The 23,508-nt window shown below is 38.6% G+C and overlaps 1 protein-coding gene across 1 annotated transcript in view; it reads left to right on the plus strand.

Moving 5' to 3' along the window:
* The window catches only part of HORMAD2 (HORMA domain containing 2), a 35,855-nt gene extending 15,526 nt beyond the window's left edge, over window positions 1–20,329 (plus strand). Inside the window, 7 exon segments of the mRNA XM_088143161.1 lie at window positions 622–890; window positions 2,579–2,672; window positions 4,476–4,540; window positions 7,044–7,077; window positions 7,987–7,994; window positions 20,208–20,268; window positions 20,271–20,329. Of these exon segments, the coding sequence (XP_087999287.1) occupies window positions 622–890; window positions 2,579–2,672; window positions 4,476–4,540; window positions 7,044–7,077; window positions 7,987–7,994; window positions 20,208–20,268; window positions 20,271–20,329 (590 nt within the window).
* Window positions 20,330–23,508: the final 3,179 nt, after the last annotated feature.

Consider the following 23,508-nt stretch of genomic DNA (forward strand, 5'->3'; position numbering starts at 1 on the left):
TATTCTGGCTTCCACTCAGGACTAGCCCCAACCAAGAGATGTTAGAAGCTGCAACTGAAATGTATCTCAAGACTGGGAGCTTACAGCTCAACTGGAACTGAAGATGGGAATCAATGAGAAAGCAGAGAGCAGATCATTTTGGAGGGGGGGGATTCAAAATCTAGCCCAGGACCTTGTGAACCTTGAAATGGGAAATAGTGTCCTCTCCACTGGCTCTGCTAAAAACCAGCTGCATCATTTCCTCTCCCAGTTGTTTGCATTCAAGTTGCTCACTCTAGGAACAAAAATCTTCATTTTTCTCCTTCCCCTTCCTCCACTTTTCCTTCCCTGTTGTATTTTCTAGATAAGATAATCTCTGTCCATAACTTTATTATTTTTATTAATCAATAAAAATCACTATGAGAAGCTTTTTGGCTGAATCACAAGGTAAAAATGCTTTAAATAAATTATGGGGGCACCTACAGTATGTGCATAAAATAATGGAATTTATTTAGACACTTTGTCCAGTGTCTAAATAAAAAAGCCATATGCTTTTTTCCCTTACCTTTAGCCACTCAGCCTATTTTCATGTCCTAGGGGCAATACCTGTTGCTCCAGATTTCATACACCTTTCCTTTGCAGTCACACCCATTGATTACCAGCCCCAGGGCTTTAAAGAAGCCAACAGCTCAGATGGTCTGCTTTTTGATGGTGACCCTGTGAACCTCAAAGTAGGATCAGTTTCCACTGGATTCCATGTGTTGAAAGTGAGAATAACAACAGAGAGCAAAAGGATGGGGATGTTGGAGAACGGCCTGGTGGAAGAGAATGGTCCCACTGAGATTTCCCACCAAGGGTTAGACTGTGATGATGAAGAAGAAGAAGAGGACAGCACTAAAGTACCAGAACAGGTTATATACATTCTCTTTTTCACAAATCATTCTGTATAAAAATGGGGGTGATCTGATAGTGGGAGTTCAGTGTCATAACATCAGGTTTAAAATGGGTTATGAGGTGGTTGTGTGTGGCCTTATTACTTAAAGGCAGGACACCCTATTTTAAGCACTCCTAGTAAATATACTGTTAAGTCTTTTTTTTTAAGGCAAAGCAGAATTATTTTATTCTTAGGAAGTTGACAGGCATGCCTAATTATTTGGTAAGTTTGCTTTAAAAAACCTCCAACTTCTTGCAAACAACATGATTCTTTGAATATATGTTGATACTACAAGCTTAAACTGCCTTTACATTAGACCTGGAGAGTGGTAGGGCAATAGCAGGTTCATTGAGGGTGGACCAAACCCATCCTAATCTCCCATAAAGACCTGAAGAAAAGATTAAAGGTTAAAGCTACACACCTAGAGAAAAGGTCCACAGATTAAAACCTTGGGAGAACCAGTGTGGTGTGAGAATATTATTGGAAAGATCTAGGTTTCAATTCATCATCAGCCAACTGACATTGGGTCTTACTTACCTCACAGGGTTGTTCTTGGTGGGAAAACATGGGAGGAGGTGATGCTGTATGCATCATTTTGAGCTCCTGGAAGTAAGGTGGGCTATCAATCTAGTAAATAAATAATTTATTAGCTATGGGAAAAAGTCAATATTTGACTTCTTGTGAAGTGGAAGAGAGCTTCTGGTAACTTTTGTGAAAAGTTTATTATCACCTAGGAAAAGGACGAAATTTGGCCATCTTCCTGACAAAGCACATTATTTCTCCTCTCTTAGAGCAGGATATAACCATTATTTTCATGCTCTACCCATAGGCCAGAGCAGCGATCTCTTCCAAAAATGAAAAAAGCACATCCTCCAACTTGATTAGAAGAAAAGGGTCAAAATGTGCCTGATTTTGCAGAGGAAAAAAATGTGTTCCATCCTAGTCTTTTTACACAGAAAAAAAGCCCCTCTGGAGTTGTCCTTTGTTATTCCAGTCACATATCTGCACAGAAAAAAAAAATTCCCCCCAATTGATTTAAAAGGGTTAGTTCTGTGCTGACACAAATCTGTAGAAAGAGACAGAATGTCATTTGTGCAACATTGCCAACGAGCAATTAAGTTTTTTTTTTGTACATTTATTGATTGATTGATTGATTGATTGATTGATTGATATGTCAAATTTATATCACTGCCCAACTCCCCCACAAGGAGGGACTCTGGGCGGTACATGATTTTCTGTAAATGAATAAAGGTGGGATCCTTCCTGAAAGGGAAACTGCTCCTGCAGGGAACTGTTAGTGAAAGTACATTTTAAATGTCCAACGGAAAATATGTATCATTCTCATTTAACTGAAGTTGCCAGGGTGTTCTGGAGAAAGTGATGATGGTTAAACCATTAGAAAACTGATAGAAAAACATACAGCAATTTTCTCCCCATTGTGGTTATTCTAACAGCTTTTAATTTCCCCCTATTACTTTCACTTTTATAGTAGGACTTTCAAATTTGATGCATGTAATCTGTGGATTAACCAAATTCACACATTATAATTTAACATGTAGTTAATTCAGGAACACCTTTTATTGTCAGATATATGAATAAGATGGTTACTTCTTCCTTCAACTGAAATTAAAGAAACAGAACATTGCATTCTGAATTGTTTTACAGAGAAATTTTATGGCTGCTTACATGGATAAAAAGAGGATGCATGAAGAAAATGCAGCATCACAACACATGTCACCTTTGAATCCAGATATAACAGGTATATCTATCGAGAGCAAACTTACTAGGATGTGTAAGTAGGTACTAGGATTGTGGTTTATAAGTAATAATTTTAGCTTAACCGTATGTGTGAAGCAGGTCACAACAGGTACTTCAAGCAATCATTTTTTAAGCAAACCATGGTTTTGTGTAATGTGAGCTGCTGAAACATTATTCCTTCTGGACTTGCTTGGATAAATGTCAGAAAACCCAGCCTAGGACAAAAACTGCAGGATATAATTCTTTTCCCAGTCAGCATTGCCTAGGTATCTTGGGGGCATAATGCTCCTCCTCCTAACAGTGGTATCATCCGTTAGGTACATAAGTCACAGTATTTGCATGCTGTATATGTCATCCTTTGTCCCTCCCCCTTGTCCCCCTCTGCAAAAACCCATAACTGAATAGTTGCATTTGTTGAATATATTTTATATTGATTTTATGGACTATAATTACAGTGACTATGTCCTTTACTATAAAGGGCAGCCCTTATTTTGGAAAGCTGTCCTTTAGTTTTATTTATTTTTCAAAAACTCACTTTTGTCCTTTACTTTGGACACTTAACTTTTACCATACAAATGGTACTACTTAATGCACAATCTTTCATGTTCATGTGAAAAATATGGAAATTGAATTGTCTTTTTAAAATAAATTTACATATGCTGTTTGATTTTAGAGAGTTTTATTAGAATATGTGTTTTTGTAAAGTTTTTCTTGGTTTTACTCTTGAACTTCCTTCGTAAAGCAAAGTTATAAACATAAACAGTTCAATTTTTTATCCTTATGAACTTCTTTCCGATTTGCCCCTTTTTCAGATTTGTCCTTTATTTTTTCCAAGAAAATATGGCCACTGTAATTATAATCCATCAAAGTATATGTGGTAAAAAATTTACTAATTTTGAAAGAGGATAGAAAATGTTCCAGTTGTACCTCTCTGGATAAGCATTCATGTAGGAGCTATTTCATTCATTTACAGAAAAGGAAGATACAAAACGAAGGCAGGTCACTAATCCTTCTGAAAGACCACTGCACCAGGGTTCTCCTCTCCTTGAACTGTATCCAACTGGTTATTTTATAAGCACTGCTATTTAAAAACCAATCTCTGAGCTTGCTTCCCCACCCCACCCCCCTTTACCTCCTTATCCTTTTTTCCTTATGTCATGTCCTTTAGATCAGGGTTCCTCAACCTCAGCAACTTTAAGATGGATGGACTTCAACTCCCAGAATTCCCCAGCCAGATGCTGGCTGGAGAATTCTGGGAGTTGAAGTCCACCCATCTTAAAGTTGCTGAGGTTGAGGAACCCTGCTTTAGATTATAAACTACCTCTGCAATGCTATCAAATGCTGGCTTTGGTGCACATAAGCAAAGATTTTTCAAATATTAAATTTTCTGTTTTTGTCCATGAAAGGCCATAAACAATCTATAATGTAAGTTTTGTATAAGATCACCCAAATCACTTCAACCTTTGGGCTGCTAAATTTATTTGTAAATAGTTTACTATTCTAATATGTTTTATATGTTATTTTTGCTTTTGATATTGCTTCAATCTGGACATTTCTATAGCTGTATGAGTGTAATAAATTGACTGAATTTTAGATACCTATGGGTAGGGACTATTCTGAGTTGATTGTATGTAAATAAATGTTTTTTGGCTCAAGACTGGGATTTTAATTTTTTTTCAATTAACAAATAATGCCTACTTTCATGCATTTCTCTTAATGCGTTTTTCCACAGATATATTGTTTTATGTATTTATTTTTATGTACAAAATATTTTTAATGCAAGTCTATAAACTATATATTTCAGAAACAATCAGAAAGGATGGAGCTGAAGAGGCAGAGCGAGAAAGCTGTGCTAAGACTTTTCACAAAGTGAGCATTACTGTTTTGTAGATACGAATTGTTTTCACTAGTTTTTTGTCATCTGATGCTGGCCAGAACATTGTGCTGCCTGGACAATAATCCAAATGAAACTTATGTCTGTAAGCTGAACATTTAAAAGTCAGACATTAATCTTGGCCTTTGTCTATCTCTGTGATGTAGAGAATGTGGGCATAAATTAGTTACCCCTGGAAGTACCATGGAGATGACCAAGGAAGCATTAAAAAAAAACCTGTGGACATCTGATTCTTAGCTGAAGTTTGCTGACCTAGAATAGTGCCCAAATTCTGACCTCAGGAATCATTGCCTTAGTTTGCCTGGTACAGTTGAAATGATGATCTGGTATTTTGTTTGAAATAATGCCTGAGTAAGTTTCTGGGCTGCTTGTTCTCTTAAGCCCTGTTTCTTGCATAAAAATAGGCACTTTTTCTTGACTCAGCAACCCAGATGTGCTGAGTCATTCACTGAGCAGCAGTCCTCATTAAAATGCCATGATTCATGCCTTCTCCACAAATGCCAATTAATGGCTTATATTACAGTTTGGTGTATATTTGCAAGAGAACATTCCATCAGCAAAGAATCGGTGTGAGTCCATTGTCTTTTCTACTTTTTGGTGCCCAAGCCATTACTTTATAGTACCAACAATTTTTCAGTTCACTGATAGTTTTCTTAATGCGGAAACTGCTGTTCCCTATTTTGCAGAGATATTTGACTGGTAGGCTTGAATGATCATGTGGATCATTTCATGGAAAAAGAAAATCAGGCCACTAGGCAAAACCAATTTATTTTTCTGGAAATGCTATTACTTTATGAATGATTCATTAATTCTGTTCTATTTAGCAGAGGGACTTTCCCTTCCTATTGTCTCACTAGGAAATAGGTAAACCCAATTATTGGGCAGTACATCGCTCACTGGAATCCATGTGATGGCAGTTCAAAAAAACCACAACTTGACACACCGTGGGTGAGAAATTTGGATTCAGATTGTGCCAAGTACAGCTAAATCTAGGCAAAGGAAGCTAAAGAATGTATGGGGGTGTGATTCAGTCTCTCTCTTTGCAGTTTATGTATAACTAAATTAAGATGACTTGGCTTAGAGATGCTTAATTAGCTTTCTGAACTAATCCCCTTTCTGTATTTGCACAATGCGCTGAACCATAAACTATCCTAAAGGTCTGATTTTCCACAACATGCTTTGCCACAAAATCAAATGTACAGACAATTAACACTAACCAGGTTTAGCAGCTTGTACAAATGCAGCTACTAAGTCTGTAACTGAGCTGGTTAAGTATGTGGCATTTAACTTAAATACTAGCTCGGTAGTCCAAGATTTTACTTTAGGAGCATGGAATATCAAAACAGTACAAAGAGAAAGAATACATAATCATGGAATCACAGAGCTGGAAGGAACCCTAGAGGTTTCCTAGTTTGACCATTGCGCAGTACAGGGTCAGTTATAGCATCTCTAAGAGGTGACCATCCAGCCACTGTTTGAAGACCTCCGGAGTAGGAGAACTCACCGGTTTATGTGACAGCTTATTTCACTTGCTGATGGCTTATAAAGTCAGGACGTATCTCTGTCTATTCTTCATAGGGCTTGATTTCCAGTCCCTTCACCAACTTAATAGACCAACCTGAACTCATTCCACTTTGTAACTCACCTTTTTGAACTGTGGCACTCAGATCTGGGGTTTAACCAGGTCAGAGTACAGTAGAGTGTGACAATCAGTTCCTGTGATATGGGTAATCCTTACTCTATCCCACCATTTTTCTGCTGCAGAGAAAGGAACTTCTTTGCTCGAAACATCGAAACTAAGGTTGTGCTTAGAGCCTTATATGATGAAACATAATTGGGGGTGATGGGGGGAGGGAAATAATGGAGTGGAGAAATATTGGGCAAAGAAAAGGTTAAATACTTTGGTTGCAGTTTTTAGATTTTTTAGATTTCTTTTATCCTGCCTTTCTTATTTTTATAAATAACTCAAGGTGGTGAACTAATACTCCTAATACTCCTTCCTATTTTCCCCACCACAACAACCTTATGAGGTGGGTTGGGCTGAGAGAGAGGGCCAAACTCTGTAGTCCCACCTTAGGCATGAAAGCCCAAAGTCACCCAGCCGGCTTTCATGCCTAAGGTGGGACTAGAACTCACCGTCTCCTGGTTTCTAGCCTGGTGCCTTCACCACTAGACCAAACTGACTCTCAGTTGCACTCATTAGTATGTGTTATGTGGATTGTTCCTAACCTGTGAAGAAACTGTGACTTAAGTGAGTTTATATTTCAACCTGTCCTCTTAATATATCTGCATTATTGGTTTAATATTATTTTACCAAAAAACATCTCAAAGCTTCAACATGTACCATATTTTGGATATATTATCTTGCCTTTATGTGGGATTAGCTCAGTAATATAGCCACAGGCTTCAGGAGTCTTGAGTAGCCACTGTTGCAGAATTTACCATATTAGTTTTGGTTATTTTTCCGTTTTCTCCCAGGTCCAAACAAAATGTTCTTCTAAAGACTCAGTAGGTACCAAAAATAGTAACCACATCCTTAGTTCCTACTTCTCTTTTTGTCCTATTTCATTAAATTTGCCCTGTCCCGAAATCATTAACATATAAGACATTGCTGCTGAAAAATACCTAGAAATATGGAGCAAGGACAGGAAATGATGCTATCAGGATGTGATCTATTGATATAATCAGGATGCAAGTACATTTGACAAGATATTATGAAATACGGAACTAAAAACATGATTTCCAGTTTTGACAGCAAATTGCACATAAACTGTAATACCTAGGTTGACCCTGCAACCATTTAATTTTGTCTGCAGCTTAACAGCTCTCCTCAATCCATTTTTATTGTCCTTTGATTAATCTGAAATTGATTATCATGAGGCTGTACAGTATAACTGTAAATATGCTAATACACAGCATATGCGGGTTTTTTAAATGCAAGCTTGCAATACCTGAAAAAGGAAGCCTGTATATATGAGAAAAGTGTGACTGTTAAGTAATAGGATAATGAAAAAATTAGATGAGACAAAATTGCTAGTCCTGGTGCGCACATTAACAGCTTTTGCAAACAGCCATTGGCCTGCACACAGAACATATTAAATTTCTGTAACTGTCCAAATGTCTTTTTATTTTTTAAAACACATTAATTACATTTTCCTGGCCCTCATTCTAGAGCTGACACACCCATTACAAAGGATTTGAGTTTTCTAGGATCCCAAACAACTTATAATTTGCCATTGTTGGAAAATGCTGACCCTCCCCCAAAAGTTCGCTTTCCAGTTTTTTCCCATCCACCCTTCAGCCTTGTAGAAGTAGACTGGGAAAATATTGTAGCAGACTGGGTGGGGAGGCCTTTCCATCCTCCTCTAGGAAACTCTACCATGTCCCCATCCCTAATATTGGTCTTGGCAGCTTCCAAAAGACCAGAGGGTGGATCTTGATCTCCTCTATTGTTTCCCTTCAAGGGAAGTGCAGAAGCAACAACTGTCTGTGAGAAGGCAGATAGCAGATCTCAAGAAGATGAAAATGCCTTTCTGGCTATGTCACTTTTCAATGGACAAGCTTATATGGAAAGAATTCCACTGAATTTTTCATTTCCCTTTTGTACTTTCCCTTACTGTATTTGGTAAAAAATGGAGAGTCTTTTCATATATTTGAGTTTTCTAAAGTTCTTGTGTTTCCTCCATATTTCAACATATTTCAACAGCATTTTCAGGCACTGCTTTTTTCTCAGCATTTCAGGCTGGTGCATCTTTTTCAGTTGAGATACTCAGTTTTAGAACACACCTCCTGAAAAAGTATATCTGCTATTTATGCTGCTTATTTTCAGTTGCTAGGTAAAAGGTATTTATTTTCCTTCATGTCGTCAAATTTCTTGTTCTTGCTTCTTCTGTCACTGGATGTTGCATTAGATTATTCTGTGGTTCTTATTTATGGAGTTTGATATTTTAACTGTAAGCTACTCTGGAAAATTAATTGGTAAGATGAGATATAAATATATATAATATTTAAAAACTAACTATAGCCTTGAACATATCAAGTGATATTAAACAAGTAACTATCAGCCTTCACACTGCCAGCATCTCTCTCTCCTATCTGTACTATGAAGATAGCAATGCCTTCTGTCCTTATAAGGATGTGAAGATCTTTAAGCAAACACCATATAAATATAAAATTATTCATTAGCAAATACATTGCCTGTGGTTTCTTTAGAAAATATTTCTAAAAAGAATTTATAGGTACAGAAAAATACTATAATAGATCCATCACACATGAAAGAAATAAGATATTTTTTTTTGTAATCATTATTTCAAACACTGACATTACTTCTGACTCTTTTCATTATGTAGCATTTGATAGCAATTTCCAGGAACATCTGAGCACACTTCAAATGGTCCATATCTGTGTTTGTGAAAGTGACACACTTAATGGTTTACTGATAGAGAAGTCATAAAAGGAGAAAAAAAGGGTCAGTTCCTTTCTCTCTTTTCCCACAATTTCCTCAGCCCTTCACATATTTTCTTCCACTTCCAGGCCTCTGAAGCTCTGTTGCTGCTTTTATAATGGAGTTAATTGCCTTATCCCACCGTATCTTGTTGCTTTTGTAGAGACAAACTTTTTTAACTGGTAGGATTTTCTCCTGTACCTCTTTTCTTCTTTTGATGAATGGTGTGATGGGAAGAGATAGGCTGGGTACACGCAATGCATTTGGTACAAATGAAGTAGCTAGCTTGTGATTCAGTGTGTTGTGGGAACCCAGCCAGTGTGGTTCAGTGTGTTATGAGAACCCACAATTCAATAATCCATAGTTCATTGCAAGCAGGAAAACTGGTGATGTGTCCTTGGGTCTGGTGTAAGAACTGCCATCACTATTCCTAGAAGCCCCCAAAGTGAAGTAGGCTAACAGTATGGACCATTTTGGAGTTTGGGAAGATGTTGAAGGGGAAAATGGGTGTCTTGCACATACTTAAGCTGATGTGATCCATATGTACCATCCCTCCCAAAAGTACCATTGCCAGCAGAATTCGGGCACTCTTTTTGGCAGGTCTAAAGTAGAAAATAATTGTGTTATCTTATCCCTTGATGCTTTTTCCAGATTAAAAAATAGGTCTTTTCCCATTTCAATCATCACTGGCTGAAAAAATGGTCAACTGGAGGAAATGGAACTCCAGCAGAAGATAATCCCCTCGGTTTTCTGTGCATCCCTAGGAATACTCTGTTGCAGGAAAGGTGCTTGTGAATCCCATCTGCTCTGATATCCTCTGAAAGCTGAATTAGGTTAATACTTCCTGAAAGTGTCTCTTACTTAGTGAATAACATTCTTAAGCTACTCTGTCACTGATAACTCTTACCTTTAAGACCACCAGCCTGTAGTGTCTTAAGAGAGGTGGAGTTCTTTAGTCAAGAAGTCAATAGAAACTCATACAAAAAACCCCCAATCAGTTGGCATTTTCATGCTGAATCTTCTGTGAATTTGAAGAGGGAATGGTTTCTTTCTCTCACACGCACGCACAAACCACATATCAGTGTTTAAACGGAAACAAGCAATTCCATCTCCATGGGCATTCTTAATCTGGAAACAGGACAGGGAAGATGTACAGAGGCCCATGGTGCTTTGGAAACCTAATTAGGATCTGTTAGTTTAATTAACACAGAAAGACATATCAGTAGCCTTTCTACCAGTTTTGAGAAATATTTCCCCCCCCCCCATTAACTGGCAAAGTTGGCCTAAAGATTCAGCCTAGCTCTGATTTGAATGAATTCCTTCACACTAGCAGAATTAAAATGAACCTCCTAAGACAGCTCCTCCCTCTAACAACAGGCATGTCTGCAATTTTGGATGACTAAAAATACAGAGACTTTGTAGGCATAATGGTTTCCCTGTGAAGAATTATGTGAGCCATTACCGGACCAGTCAAATTAATCCATTTAGCCATTACTGGACCATTACTGGACCATCTATCTATCTATCTATCTATCTATCTATCTATCTATCTATCTATCTATCTATTTAATTTCTACAGCCACCCATCTCAACTAAGTGACTCTGGGCAGTGAACAATGCTAAAACAATAAAAACAGTTAAAAACAATATAGCAGCCAAGAAAATTATCATAATTATCAATAGAGCCAAGAGACAGGGTCCTTGACACATTCGGGGCCCCAGGCCCGAGCACATAGCGAGGTCTTTAAAGACTTACAAAAGGCCAACAGGGTCAGGACCATCCTAACCTCTGAAGGGAGGATGTCCCAAAGGGCAGGGGCTACAGCAGAGAAGGTACGTCTCCTGGTCCCTGCCAGCTGACATTCCTTGGCTGACGGGACCCGCAGCACGCCCAACCTGCTGGACCAGATCGGATGGGTAGAAACTATTGGGAAAAGACGGTTCCTCGGGTAACCTGGTCCCGAGCCGTGCAGAGTTTTAAAGGTGACAACCAGCACCTTGAATTGTACCCGGAAACACACCAGCAGCCAATGCAGCTCACGCAGTAGTGGTGTTATATGTGTTGCATATCCAACACCATTTATGACCCATGTAGCCGCATTTTGCACCAGTTGAAGCTTGTGAATGCTCTTCAAGGGCAGCCCCATGTAGAAATCCTGTCACCTCAGAGATCTTGCAGCAGGACATGATTTCCATGGCCAACTAGGTGGCTTGTAAAGTGCATTTCAGACAAGCTCTCTACTTTTTGTAGTGTGGGAAGGAGGATACCGTGGATAGTCAGTCGTTTCTCTATTTGGGAACACCATGTCTCCTTTTATACGTAAGGTAGAAATGATCTCTTTTTATCCAGCTGAGGTTTCTATTCTATGAAAATTGTTTATTCCTTGGTCACAATAAAATAACGTTTAGGCACCATTTAAAAGACATAATGTTTTTGCAGAGAAAATGTGGATGTGGTTGCAGTTCTGTCACTGTTGATGTGTGCATAATTGCAGTGGTGGGGAAACCAGAATACATAGAATTATTAAAGCTAGTCTGGCTTGTATACCTAGAACTGGGAGTAATCTCTGAGTTGTTTTTGTTTTATCTCCATTTGTTCTCATTTAATTTGGGTGTAGTGTGTACAAAGAACATATTCTCTTGCTTTTATAATGGATTGTGATTAAATAATTTTGTGTAACAAAGTGCTTTCCTGAGAGCAAGGAAACATGAAAAAGCATCTCTTGCAATGTTGCAATTCTGTGACACCACTTAAAAACCATAGCTATATCAGAAACCAAAAAGGAAATCCTCAGAGCTCAAAAACTTCATCAAACAACAGAGGAAATGGAAAGTAACCAGTCAATACTTACTTTTCTGACCTAAAGGCATCACTGTATTCCACAAGGGCCATGGCAGAATTCTACAATAAAAGCTTAGCTTTTCTGTGATGTTTTAGAGTGTTGAAGAGACTTCCCTGTGCATTTCTCCACTAAATTCAGTGAATAGAATTGTAAGTTAGGCTTGTTAAGTTAGGCACTCACAGGAAGAGGGAAATGCTGAAAAAAAATAAATGTAGAAATCTGGCAATGTGATTCTGTTTGGTTTAATGACTCTGAACTCACACAACTGTTTCCATGCTAAAGGCATGAAATTGTGGTTTATTCAACACAGTGAGGTTAAGCAAACATACTAAGCACAATGTGTGATAGTAAGTTCTTTTATTTTGGTCGATGACCAGCATAACACAATAACCAGACAAACACAAGAACAGTGAAAGAATGAATGGGGAAGCAGTAAAATAGCAAATACAAAGCAGAGAATATCAAATCCATGTGATATTGAACAACATTTTGATGTAGTATAATATAATTATAAAAGAGTATGCTGAAACAAATTGTTCTAAGACTAAAACTCATAGTTAAAACTAATTATTTTGAGCCTGTCTACAGAGAGGGAGCAAAGAATTACTGTATTATTGGGCTGAAAAATTGATTAGAGCAGTTTTAATTAGAGGAAAAGAATTCAACGTAAAACACTGTTTATGGAATAATAGCCCAGCCTTGCAAATTTTGATTGCCACCACACAAAATTTAGCTACATTACATGTACTGAATTGAGCATGAAACTGAGCAAACTCAGGGAGGCAGTGAAGGACAAGAAGGCCTGGCGCAATATGGTTCATGGGGACACGACTTAACGACTGAACAACAACAAATGTAATGAATGGTTTCTTGTCAGACAAAAGAATATCCACAAACAAGCTTTCGTTTTGGCTTATATAGTGTGGTAGTACAGGGAAAATGAATTGATTGATTATATATCATCAAGTCAATGTCAACTCTTAGTAACCACAGAGATAAACCTCCAGGACGATCTGTCCCCAACTTGGCCCTTCAGGTCTCCCAACAGTGTACCCATTGCTGCTGTTCATCCTCTTTTTCTCTTTCCTTCTGCTCTTCCCAACATTATAGACTTCTCAATTTCACTTCCATAGAGAGTGATAGGGAAAACCATTGCCTGCATGATTCTGATCTTTGTAGGCCAGACAATACAACATGACAACTGAATATCTTTTCCAAGCCCTTCATTGCTACTCTACCAAGTGCGAGTCTGTGCCATATTTCTTCACCGCTGCTGTCATACCAAGGGAAGGGTATACAGTCTTGTTTCACTCCTTTGTCAACCTGGAACCGCTCTGTTTCATTATGTTCTGTCTGTACTGTGGCCTCCTGATCTCTGTATAGGTTTCACATTATGACAATGAGTTGTTGTGGGATTCCCATTTTCCTAAGCACATTCCATACCCTGATATGGTTGATACAATCAAAGGCCTTTCTATCATCAATGAAACACATATTCACTCCTTTTCTGGTATTTCCAATTTTGGCATTCCAGTCTCCAACCACAAGGAGCACATCTTGCTTGAGTGTTCTGTCTATATCAGATTGAACATAAAACTCATCAACTTCCTCTTCTTTTGTATCAGTGGTTGGAGCATAAACTTGGATAGCTGTCATATTCAAGGGTTGTCTGCAAAATCTAATTGATATTATTCAGTCATTGATTGCATTTTTCCAGTACTGTCCTTATTATCTCATTCCTGACTGGAAGCAACACCATTCCTTCTTTATTTTTCATGCCCTTCGTAGAAAATAGTACAATCTTCTGGCTGAAAGTGTCTACTCCCAGTCCATTTCAATTTGCCAATATCTAAGATATCAATGTGCAATCAATTCATTTCATCTTTCACTGTGCTGAGTGTCTTCATGCTTCTCACATTCCAAATTCCCACTGTAATTCTGTCTTTGCAGCTTTGGATTTACTTTTTTTGCATGGCAACATTAGCCACAAGACATTCTGAAAGCTTTAATCTATCCACATCATAAATAACATGAGTATTCTGAAAGATTCTTAGCTCCTCCTTAGTAGTATGCTGAGTGCCATCCAGTCTGAGGGGCCATCATCCATCACTTTATATTGGCTCTCCGTGTGGTTTTCTTGGTAAAATATAGGTGTGGATTATCATTATCTTCTCCCATACGGGATGAGACAATGCCTTTGTGTTGTCACTAAAGGGATAATCTGCCTCCAGCATCTTCCTATCTCATTGCTGCCCAATGTAGATCACTGCTTACTTTAACTGGGCACCTGGGATGACCTTCACAACTTAAGTGACTTTGCTAGGGTTGTATACTTGTGGCATACACTCCTGACATTATTCACTCATCCCTCCCAGGAACACCACCTCTCCCTGCCATGATGAGGCAGCACTGCAGTATTGGGAGATGGGGGCAAAACCTAAAGGAAGAATGCTGCTTGCAGAGAACCCAAATTGCAGTGCTTCCCCATCATGGTTTTTTATCCAGCCTGCTTTGAAATTATTGAGGAGCGGCATTGAAACAAAATAAAAGAATTTCAGTCACAGACCAAGAACATGACATGAATCTCTGGACTCCAGGGACATTAACCCCACCTCAAGGCAAACAGATGCATTTGTAATGCAACTGAGGTCAGCCAAGATAGATCTGACAAATGTTGATTGTATATTTTCCAGAAGAGCCAATTTCCTGAATGTGCAGAGTGGTATGTCATCAAAAAGCTGAGGGATAACGTTAATTTCAAACACCTTACCAACTTTCAGAACAAAATAACCCTCCTTTGCAGGGACAAATGTAAAGATTACAATCAAGCTCTTCTGAATACAAATGGCAAAATACTCGAGGCACTCATTCCCTGACAACGTGGCCTGAAAGAGTATTCCAATGTACTTATAGTCAAATACCTGATCTATTCTAATTTGCCAAGCATTAACCTTTTGGTGTGTTTTTGCAAAACCTGATGCTTTGCTTGGTTTTCTGGTAGTTTACAGTATCACTGAATACAATTCTACAGTTTCTGATACCATGAAACCCCAATTTACTAGACATCATTCAAATATTATAAAATAGTATAAATAATGTAATTTGTATGATTTCTTTGATGATGCCACCACACATTAAATCATCTTAATGGTGATGCTTTCATATTTAATGAACATTTGTGAATAACAAAGACCCTTCCCCAGTTAGTCCATTAAAATGACATTTCAGTGTAACAGCATCTTCCAGATTTCCTGGATAATATCAGAGATTAAACCTCCACAGAATTGCGAGCCATTTCCTGCTTTTTTATCAAAATACTTAAAAGGGCAAATATCTTTGGATTAATTTACTGCTATGTAGACATGATTTCAATGGCTCTTGTATAATTCTTGTATAAGTCACCTTTTTACAACCAGTCCCATTGCTTATTCAAACAGTATTCAGTTTATAGTCAATTAATTTTCCAATAATTTCCAAAATACCCAACCACATATCCCTCTTCTAATGCGCACGTGTTTGATTTCTGTTTCCAAGTAAATAACTTTTCATTTTGAACGTTATCTTCATCTTTTAAATATTTTACCAATTTTGTATCTTCCACTTATTTGATAGTTACTCTTTACCTGTCATTAATGAAAATATTGAAGAGCCTCAGACTGAACCTTGTAGCACCGCACTCAATACTTTATTCCATTAATGAGCATTCTGTGGGTATGACTGTCAAGTCAGTTCTGTATCCACTTAATTGTTGAGCCATTCTGTTAATCAGAATATGAAAAAGTATGTTAACAAATACTTTGCCAAAATAAAGGTCTATTATGCCTACAGCATTCCCTCAATTTATTAAATACCTGATTAAAAAATGAAATAACATTTGTTTAGCAAATCAGTGTTTGTTCTTAACAGATGCATCCTGTTAATTCCTGAATTGATTTCAAGGTGCTCACGGACCTATTTCTTTATTATCTATTCTAGAATATTTCTGGAATCTTATATGTAGGACAACAGGGAGGTCATCTGAAAAGATATATAACCTGTAACCCCAAGAGTAGTTGAAGCTTCCCAAAGCCCTTCCAAATGTTGCTACCAAGCTGTAACTGTTAGTACTATTGAAGAACAGAATGGCTAAATATAGAGAGAATAATCATATTTTACTGTAGTTGATTAATCACATTTATTTAAATTAAGATTTAGAATATGGCTCTTGGTGCACCACTCAAAGGCCAAACATGGTATTTGGCCTCCTTACTATACACAACTGCTCACAATACTGCAACAGGCTACGAACCTTTTCATGTAAGCATTCCTGATTAGTCAAGGAAGTGCCCTTGAGTGGGGAAAATACGAAAGGCACTGATTTCTATTAGCAAGCATGTTTAAATATGTCATATTACTTCTGCCTTGGAGTGCTCTTGTACCCAACATTATTACAACAGACCCAGGTAGGTTTATTGACTTGGAGAATCTATTATTGCCTTTGGTTAGTCCAGCCTTACCTTCCTTGATGGGGCTAGCCTTACTATAAGTAAGATTAGTGTGAAGCATCATATGCGGGGCTGCCCATGGAGTCAGTCCAGAACCTCCAGGCTAGACTTCTGACCAGTTTGAGTAAGCGAGGTATGTGAAAAAGTATCATTTTTCTTGTGAAAAAGTATCATTGAATGAGTACTTGCTTCTGAGTCCCATTCATAGTTAATTTTAAAGCTCTAAACTACCTGTGGTCCCAGTGCCCAAAGAGCTGACTCCACCTATCCGTGTACTAAGTTTTGAAATTTTGTATGGTGTCAGGTGAAAATATTTTTATACTGTAATGTTTAGACCTATTGATTTTATTTTTATTCTTTTGAGAATGTTGTTTTCTGCCTGATGAATTCTTCTTTCATGCCTCTTATTTTTATTTGTATAAAATAAATACAAACTGTATCAGCATTATTCCCTTATCTTTGTACCGAGTCCAGCAACCTACTTCTGTGAGTGAAGGGCAGTATCAAAAATTTCAAAGTAAAACAGAATGAATAAATACTAAACTCTCCTGCATTAAATGTTCTCTTTGGTGGTTCTTGCAGACATGGCAAATGGACTTTGCTTCCAGTCAAGAAAATACAAGTGCACCAAAGAAGAAGAAAAAGAAAGTCAGCACACCACTTGATTTGATTCTTCCGCCTCAAAAGTTATGACGACCTTGGAAGCAATAGCTTTGGTTGCAATGTGCCTGGAGAGCGTTTTCTAATCTGTTACCTACTTTGGATAAATTTCTACACACAGCATATATTTAAGACAATGGCAGTTTTGAGCCCAGTTGGAATAGAGAGAAAATGGACTCCTGTTAGCGCAACCACCTTGAAGCTGTATTAGCAAGCTGATTCTGCCAATTCTTGCCTTTGATAAAATTTCTATCCAGTGCAATGAGATTGTATCAGACTGTTGGTTAATAGTCAGGTAAAGAGTCACAGTCTAGAAATACAGCTAACTGTAGTATGGTACTGTTGTATCATTATGTTTCCCTGGGCGCAACATTTTCAGAGATGATGTAGATTATTTTCCATTGAGGAGGATGTATTGGAGATTTATATGTGTTCTATGTGTTCCCCCAGTTTCTGCTTATTTTCAAATAAATAGAGAAGAACCAGATATATAATTCTGAATTTTAACAACAGAATGGGTTTCATTAATAGCTGCATTTCTTGGTGGTATTACTCAGTAGGGTAACTAAAGCCACCAGTTATCAAAAACATCAGTGCTAATTTAAATAGCTATCAGTACTTCTAACCTGATTAAACTAAGCAAAAACCCAGAAAAAAAATTATTTCCTCATTTTGCATGGCTAGACTATCTCAGGTCTCATCTTAGTCATTTCTAGAAAACATTTCATTTTCCTGTTAGGGTGTTTTTTCTAGGTACTCTAATTTCTTCTCACTTTGGGGCTTTTTTAATATACTTTCAGTATATTTGTAAAACATACTGCTCCTTAAGACCAAGCACACAATATTGATGTAAAACCTTCAGAGGTTTTTGGTGCAAAATTTTCTGATCTTCCCCTTCCCGCTTATAAATGATGGAACTAATTTTCTAGTGTGGGAGATAAAATCTAGCAAGAAAAGCTTGTCAGCTCTAGTGAAAAATGACGGTAGCTTTAAAACGATATATTTAAGATATTCACCAAAAACAGATGTAAATTGATTGATTGTATCTGGGAGCTATTATTTATGTGACAGATGGTTGTTTTGTTTATTACATTCATATTAACTATCCTAACTCAGGCCATGCCTGAAATGCACATGGTTTCTTCTTGCATCCTGTAAAAATAGGCATTAGGGTTTCTCTCACACTTCTTGGTGCCATTTTGCAAAGAAACCAACCTGTAACAAAGCAAGTGAATATAAGCCTCTTCTCCTCTATTCGGTTGTGCTGTTTCAGCAAATGCAGCTTTAGAAATAGAAGGCCTTTCACTAATATGTCATAAAAACTGCTGTGGCATATACCATTTGTATATTAAGCTATTTCTACCCCACATCTCAGACTACGAGGGATCCTACAGTGGCTATTTAATATTATAATCATAACAGCAGCTTGATCTTCCATTCCCTGTCCTTGGAACTGCTAAGACCATCTTGACTTTACAAATCAAGACCTTTCACATTCTCTTTAGTTTCTCTGTTAAGTAATATTTACCAAATGTGCTCTGCAATGTACATTTAATGTTGAATTCCCATTGGTCTATCCTTCCTTCCTTCCTTCCTTCCTTCCTTCCTTCCTTCCTTCCTTCCTTCCTTCCTTCCTTCCTTCCTTCCTTCCTTCCTTCCTTCCTTGATCTCTGTATTGCCTCCTATGCTTTCCCCAAGCTTCTCAGTTTTTAGCGTTAAAATACTTCTTTAAAAAGGTAAACTATGCACCGAGAGAGCAAGTCTGGTGTAGTGGTTAAGGCACCAGGCTAGAAACCAGGAGACTGTACGTTCTAGCGCGCCCCCCCCCCCCAGCTTAGGCACAAAGCCAGCTGGGTGACCTTGGGCCAGTCCCTCCTCTCAGCCCTAGGAAGAAGCAGGCCAGGGCAAACCACTTCCAAAAACCTTGCCAAGAAAACTGCAGGGACTTGTCTAGGCAGTCACCAGGAATCAAGTTTGACTCGAAGGCACAACAAACAAAACCCTATGCATTAGCACTTACTTCAAAGCAATGGCTGTGTATTTAAAATTGATTTTTTAAAAAAGAGATAGCCAACTTTCTGGACATTTTTTTTAAAGTCAAGTCCAGTCTCTCTTAAGCTGGGCTTGACTTTGATGATTCCTCAAACATCCATGTCATACTCTTGGCAATAATATGGAAGACATTTGTCATTGTTTTCTTCAGGATTTTTAATCACAACTTCCAGATGTAGGTTTAGCATCTGCCCAGCTTAACCTGATTCTGATGATAGAGAGTCAAGGTGGGGAAAGCCTCCAGTATATGGCTGCTAGAACTCTCCAAATCTCTTTACTTGTCTTATGAGGCATCTGAATGTACTTCTGTGTGAACAAGTAACATGTCTTTGTGTTTTTGCTTTCCCTTCTGCATCTGTGTGCGTTTATAAGCATGAAGCCCAGGGCATACTAAATATGCTCTGCTCTGGGTCATGTGACCAGAATGGAGAAGGAGGGGGGCTTGGAAGGAGCACTCAGCAGCTTTCCAGGCCACTGGTCAACCTCTCTCCTATAGGGAAGCATTGAGTATAAAGGTATGTGGGAATGACCTTGGGAGATAGGAGGAAGAGGCGCAGCCTAGACAACAGTCTGATAAATGTAATTTGAGTCTGAAAGAGGAGGAATGGTTAAAGCATCTCAGAAGAGACCCTCCCTAGTTTTGGGAGAGTAAAAGTGAGGAACGAGAGGGGTACTTGCAGACTTCCAAGATTCTGTTAATGTAACCTTACAATAAAGATAGAGCTAGTACTCTTGGTCGTGCTTCTTGTCTGGGCTACCTCAAAGGGCTAACATCAATCTTGGAAGTCTGAAAGTACCCTTCCTGCCCCTCCTGAAAACTAGGGAGGGTCTCTTCTTAGATGCTTTCTCCACTCCTCCTCCTTCAGACCGTTTCATAAATTTCATTTATCAGACAGTTGTCTAGGCTGCGCCTCTTCCTCCTGTCTCCCACAGTCATTCCCACACACCACTACACTGAAGGATATTTTTCTGGAATGCTTATCTCACCACCCTGGCTGGATCTGGCATCAGATCCCACCATATCAAGTTTGGCCCCATTTTGTTCAGGTTTGGGAGAGTTATCCTGCTGATGGACAGGCAGAGTCCCAAGACTCTTTACGCAATTTCTTTCCAACATTCTGCCGGGTTGCAAAGAATAAAAAGGACTCAGAGTTGTCAGTGATACAGGGCTGCAATAATCCAGATTCCCCTGGAGAGCAGCAGTGAGAAACAGAAACCATCTTGTGTTTCCCTGGAATTCTGCAACCCAGATATAACAGCCCCATTAAATGTAAACAGTGACTTATTTATTGCACTCTGGATAAAGTGACAAAAACAGCAGGTAAAACTGTGAATAGTAACTCAGAATTGTAATGTTTTCTGTTTCAGTTCTCGGCCAACCTGCCATCTTAACAGAGGCAGTGCAAAGATTTTTATGTGATGCAAGTCATAGCCTCCTGTACCTTGTTTCAAGAAACTGGTAAATTAGGGGAATTCTTCTCCCACAAACCTTGGCCTTTCCTGTATGCCTCACAGACATGGAATACACCTGCCTTCACCGAGGTCTCTTACTCACCTCACCAGCCAGGAATCGCTTCTTGAGCGAAAGCCACCCTGGCAGAGCTCTTCCGGGAAAACCACTGCAAATGAGCCACTTCCTTATACTTCAATCTGATTTCAAGTTTTCAGAAAAGAGCTACTGGGCGTAAAGGCAGATGTGACTGTGTTATGTGGGTCTAGAGCTACATTAATGATTTCACCTTCCTCCCTTGGTATAGGGCTTTTCCTTTGGGGTGAAACAGCCTGCTCCTGCAACCTAATTTAGAAAGGAGGCAGCCAGCACAATGGAGATCCGCCACGGACTATTGCTTTCACTTGGATTGCAGGGAAAAGTAGGGGATTGTACTAAGCAGAAAACTGTTTAACTGTGCCAAAATTCCCTGCTCTGCAGAGCCAAATCCTCATCTAATATGTCTGGTCAACTGGGTTTTGACCTTTCTGATTTGCAGTGAGTAATAAAAGTTCCAGATCATCATTCAGTTCCTTGCATATTTCATTCGCTGATGAAGTAGGAGACAAAGGCCCTGTGGCTTCACCCACTTAGTTCTCACCTCCAAACTCAGCCAGGCATCATTGGGCAAAAGGGGTGATTCACCACTTGACAATTCCTTTTTTCTGCTATGGTTTCCCATGATCTCATTGTGCTCACAAAATAAGGTAGCATTACTGAGGGCAGCACCTGTGCCTGTTCAAGAAGCTTCCCCAAAAATATTCAAAGGGGTGAAGAGGTAGGAAAACGGGTCCTCCGTGCAAAGAGTCGGTTGGAGTTGGGCAACATCCTAATTGAAATAAATAATATTTATTTTATAAAGCAAGAGCTGGCTCATTTCTTCAAGGATATTAGAGGGCCTCTTTCCTTAATTTTCAGCTTAAACAAATATTTAGTACTTAGCAGGGAGGTATAAGGGAATGCAGACCATAGTCTATCCATTCAATAACCAAACTACCTTCCTATTGTGATCAAAGAATTCAAAGGCATTTTGTTGGTGCTGTTTTATTTAAGGATGAAACATTTATTTTATCAGAATTATTAATCCCCTAACAGTTCAGTCCAAAGCTAGTCAGGAGAAAGTCTGCATGTTTCCAATTATTGGAAGGACCAATAATTACTGTTTTAAAAGTCTGTTATTGTGGAAAGGAAGAGGCCAATAAATAGTTTTGATCTGCACATGCTTTCCGTAAGCTGGTCTCCCCCACATACATGTCACATCTCAAAAATCTGGAAGGTTGGTCCACATGTACTGACTCAGACAAATAACTCCTGAGGATGGATTCCACCTTTATTCCCATTTCTGCTTCTATGACAATTTTGTTTTCAGTTTAGGAGAAAAATACCCAGTTAATCTTGATCCCAAGCATTTGTGGTGTACAGCTGTCTGGTGGCTTGGAAAAAGGGGTTTGGCTTGCTCGTTTGCTTTTAGCAAGTATTTATATACAGAAATCTATTCTGTAGGTTTTTCTTAGCATGGCATTATTAGGTTGTTAGGATCTGCACGTTAAATGTCTTAAAATCACAGAAGCGAGGGCCGATATTGTCAGCCTTTACTATTACACAACATAAGCCACCCCACAGTTTTAGCCACACAACATGTCTCTTCTCTTTTTTCAGAAGTCCCTGAAACTAACAGACTCAGCATGATTTTACCCCAGATATCGGAAATTACTTAAGCCAACATTCTTCTTGGACACCGGAAGGAAGACTCAGAATATTGGCCATTATTGACCCAGCAGAACTAAGAACAATTAAAATACGGGATTGCTTTTCCTATTTCTTTCACGGGTGGTATAATTTTTCACCAGAAAGACCATCTGTCATCTTCAAAAGAAAAGAAAGGCATCTTAGCCAAAAAAACAAAACTCTGAAAACTGTGGCCACGTGATCTAGGGTAGTAAAAAGGAAAACAAATAATGGCACCTTAAATTTCCATCTCAGCCCATGAAATTAGACTTATAAAGTGGTATCTTAAGTTGGTAAGTTTAAATTTGGGCACATCAATGATGTACAGTGTTTGTTAGAAATAATGGAGCAGGAGGCATAGAAGAGTACAGTACCTGCATTTTGCCACTTCTCTCTACTAAACTAACTGCATGCAAGAAAATAACAACTTTGAAGAATAGCTATTGGCTGATAAATTAGTTAATAAAGCATTGTAAGAGGCTGGGTTGGTTTTGTGGTGACAAAGCTAAGTCGTAGTCAAACTAAACACCAGAGTGTCAAATTTGCAAATGAATGAAGAAGGATTAGGTAATTAGGTAACTAATGCCTGTTAAGTAATGTCTCTAAAAATGAATGAACTGAATTTCTCTGAATGTTACTAATCCTACTTTGCCAGCTCTTCAGCGTCACTGATTCTTGACTCAGGACTTTTCTGTCTGCAGAACAGCACGTCAAGGGTATGTGTGTTCTCCAGCTTCATCCTGTCCGTGGTCACTAGCGACGCTAACAGTGAACAGTGTGGGCTTTGGAGCATGAGTAGTACCGGCATCTTCCCAGTATCAGACTTGTGAGATTCAAAAATTCCCAAAGCAGAGCCAGAAAATTCCATAAGGTGGTAGAAACCGTGCAAAGAGGCTGAAATGCAAAATGTAAGATGTATTGGTGTTAATGGCCCTTTGATCTTGCTCTGTATTAAACTGGTCCTCCTGTTTGGTTTCCTTGATGAGGGTGAACATTTCTTCAAACCACGGTAGTTTCCATGCTTGTGGCTGTTTTTTTCTTTTACAATAACAAGGGCAAAGGAAACATCTAAGACATCGATGTCTTATAAAAACAAGCATGTTGTCACTGGCAATGACTTCAAAAGAATTAGACTCCTGAGTGTCATGCCCTATTTTTTTTTTTCAACAGCAGGAAACTCCGCTGTGATACAACCCAAGACATTTCTCTGACATTTCCTAAAGTTCCCTCCCTATTTGATATT

The sequence above is a fragment of the Python bivittatus genome, unplaced genomic scaffold (genome assembly GCF_059951505.1).
Source record: "Python bivittatus isolate LINGU-HERP-01145 unplaced genomic scaffold, Pbiv_v1 ctg000280_np1212, whole genome shotgun sequence".
NCBI classification, from domain to species: Eukaryota; Metazoa; Chordata; class Lepidosauria; order Squamata; family Pythonidae; genus Python; species Python bivittatus.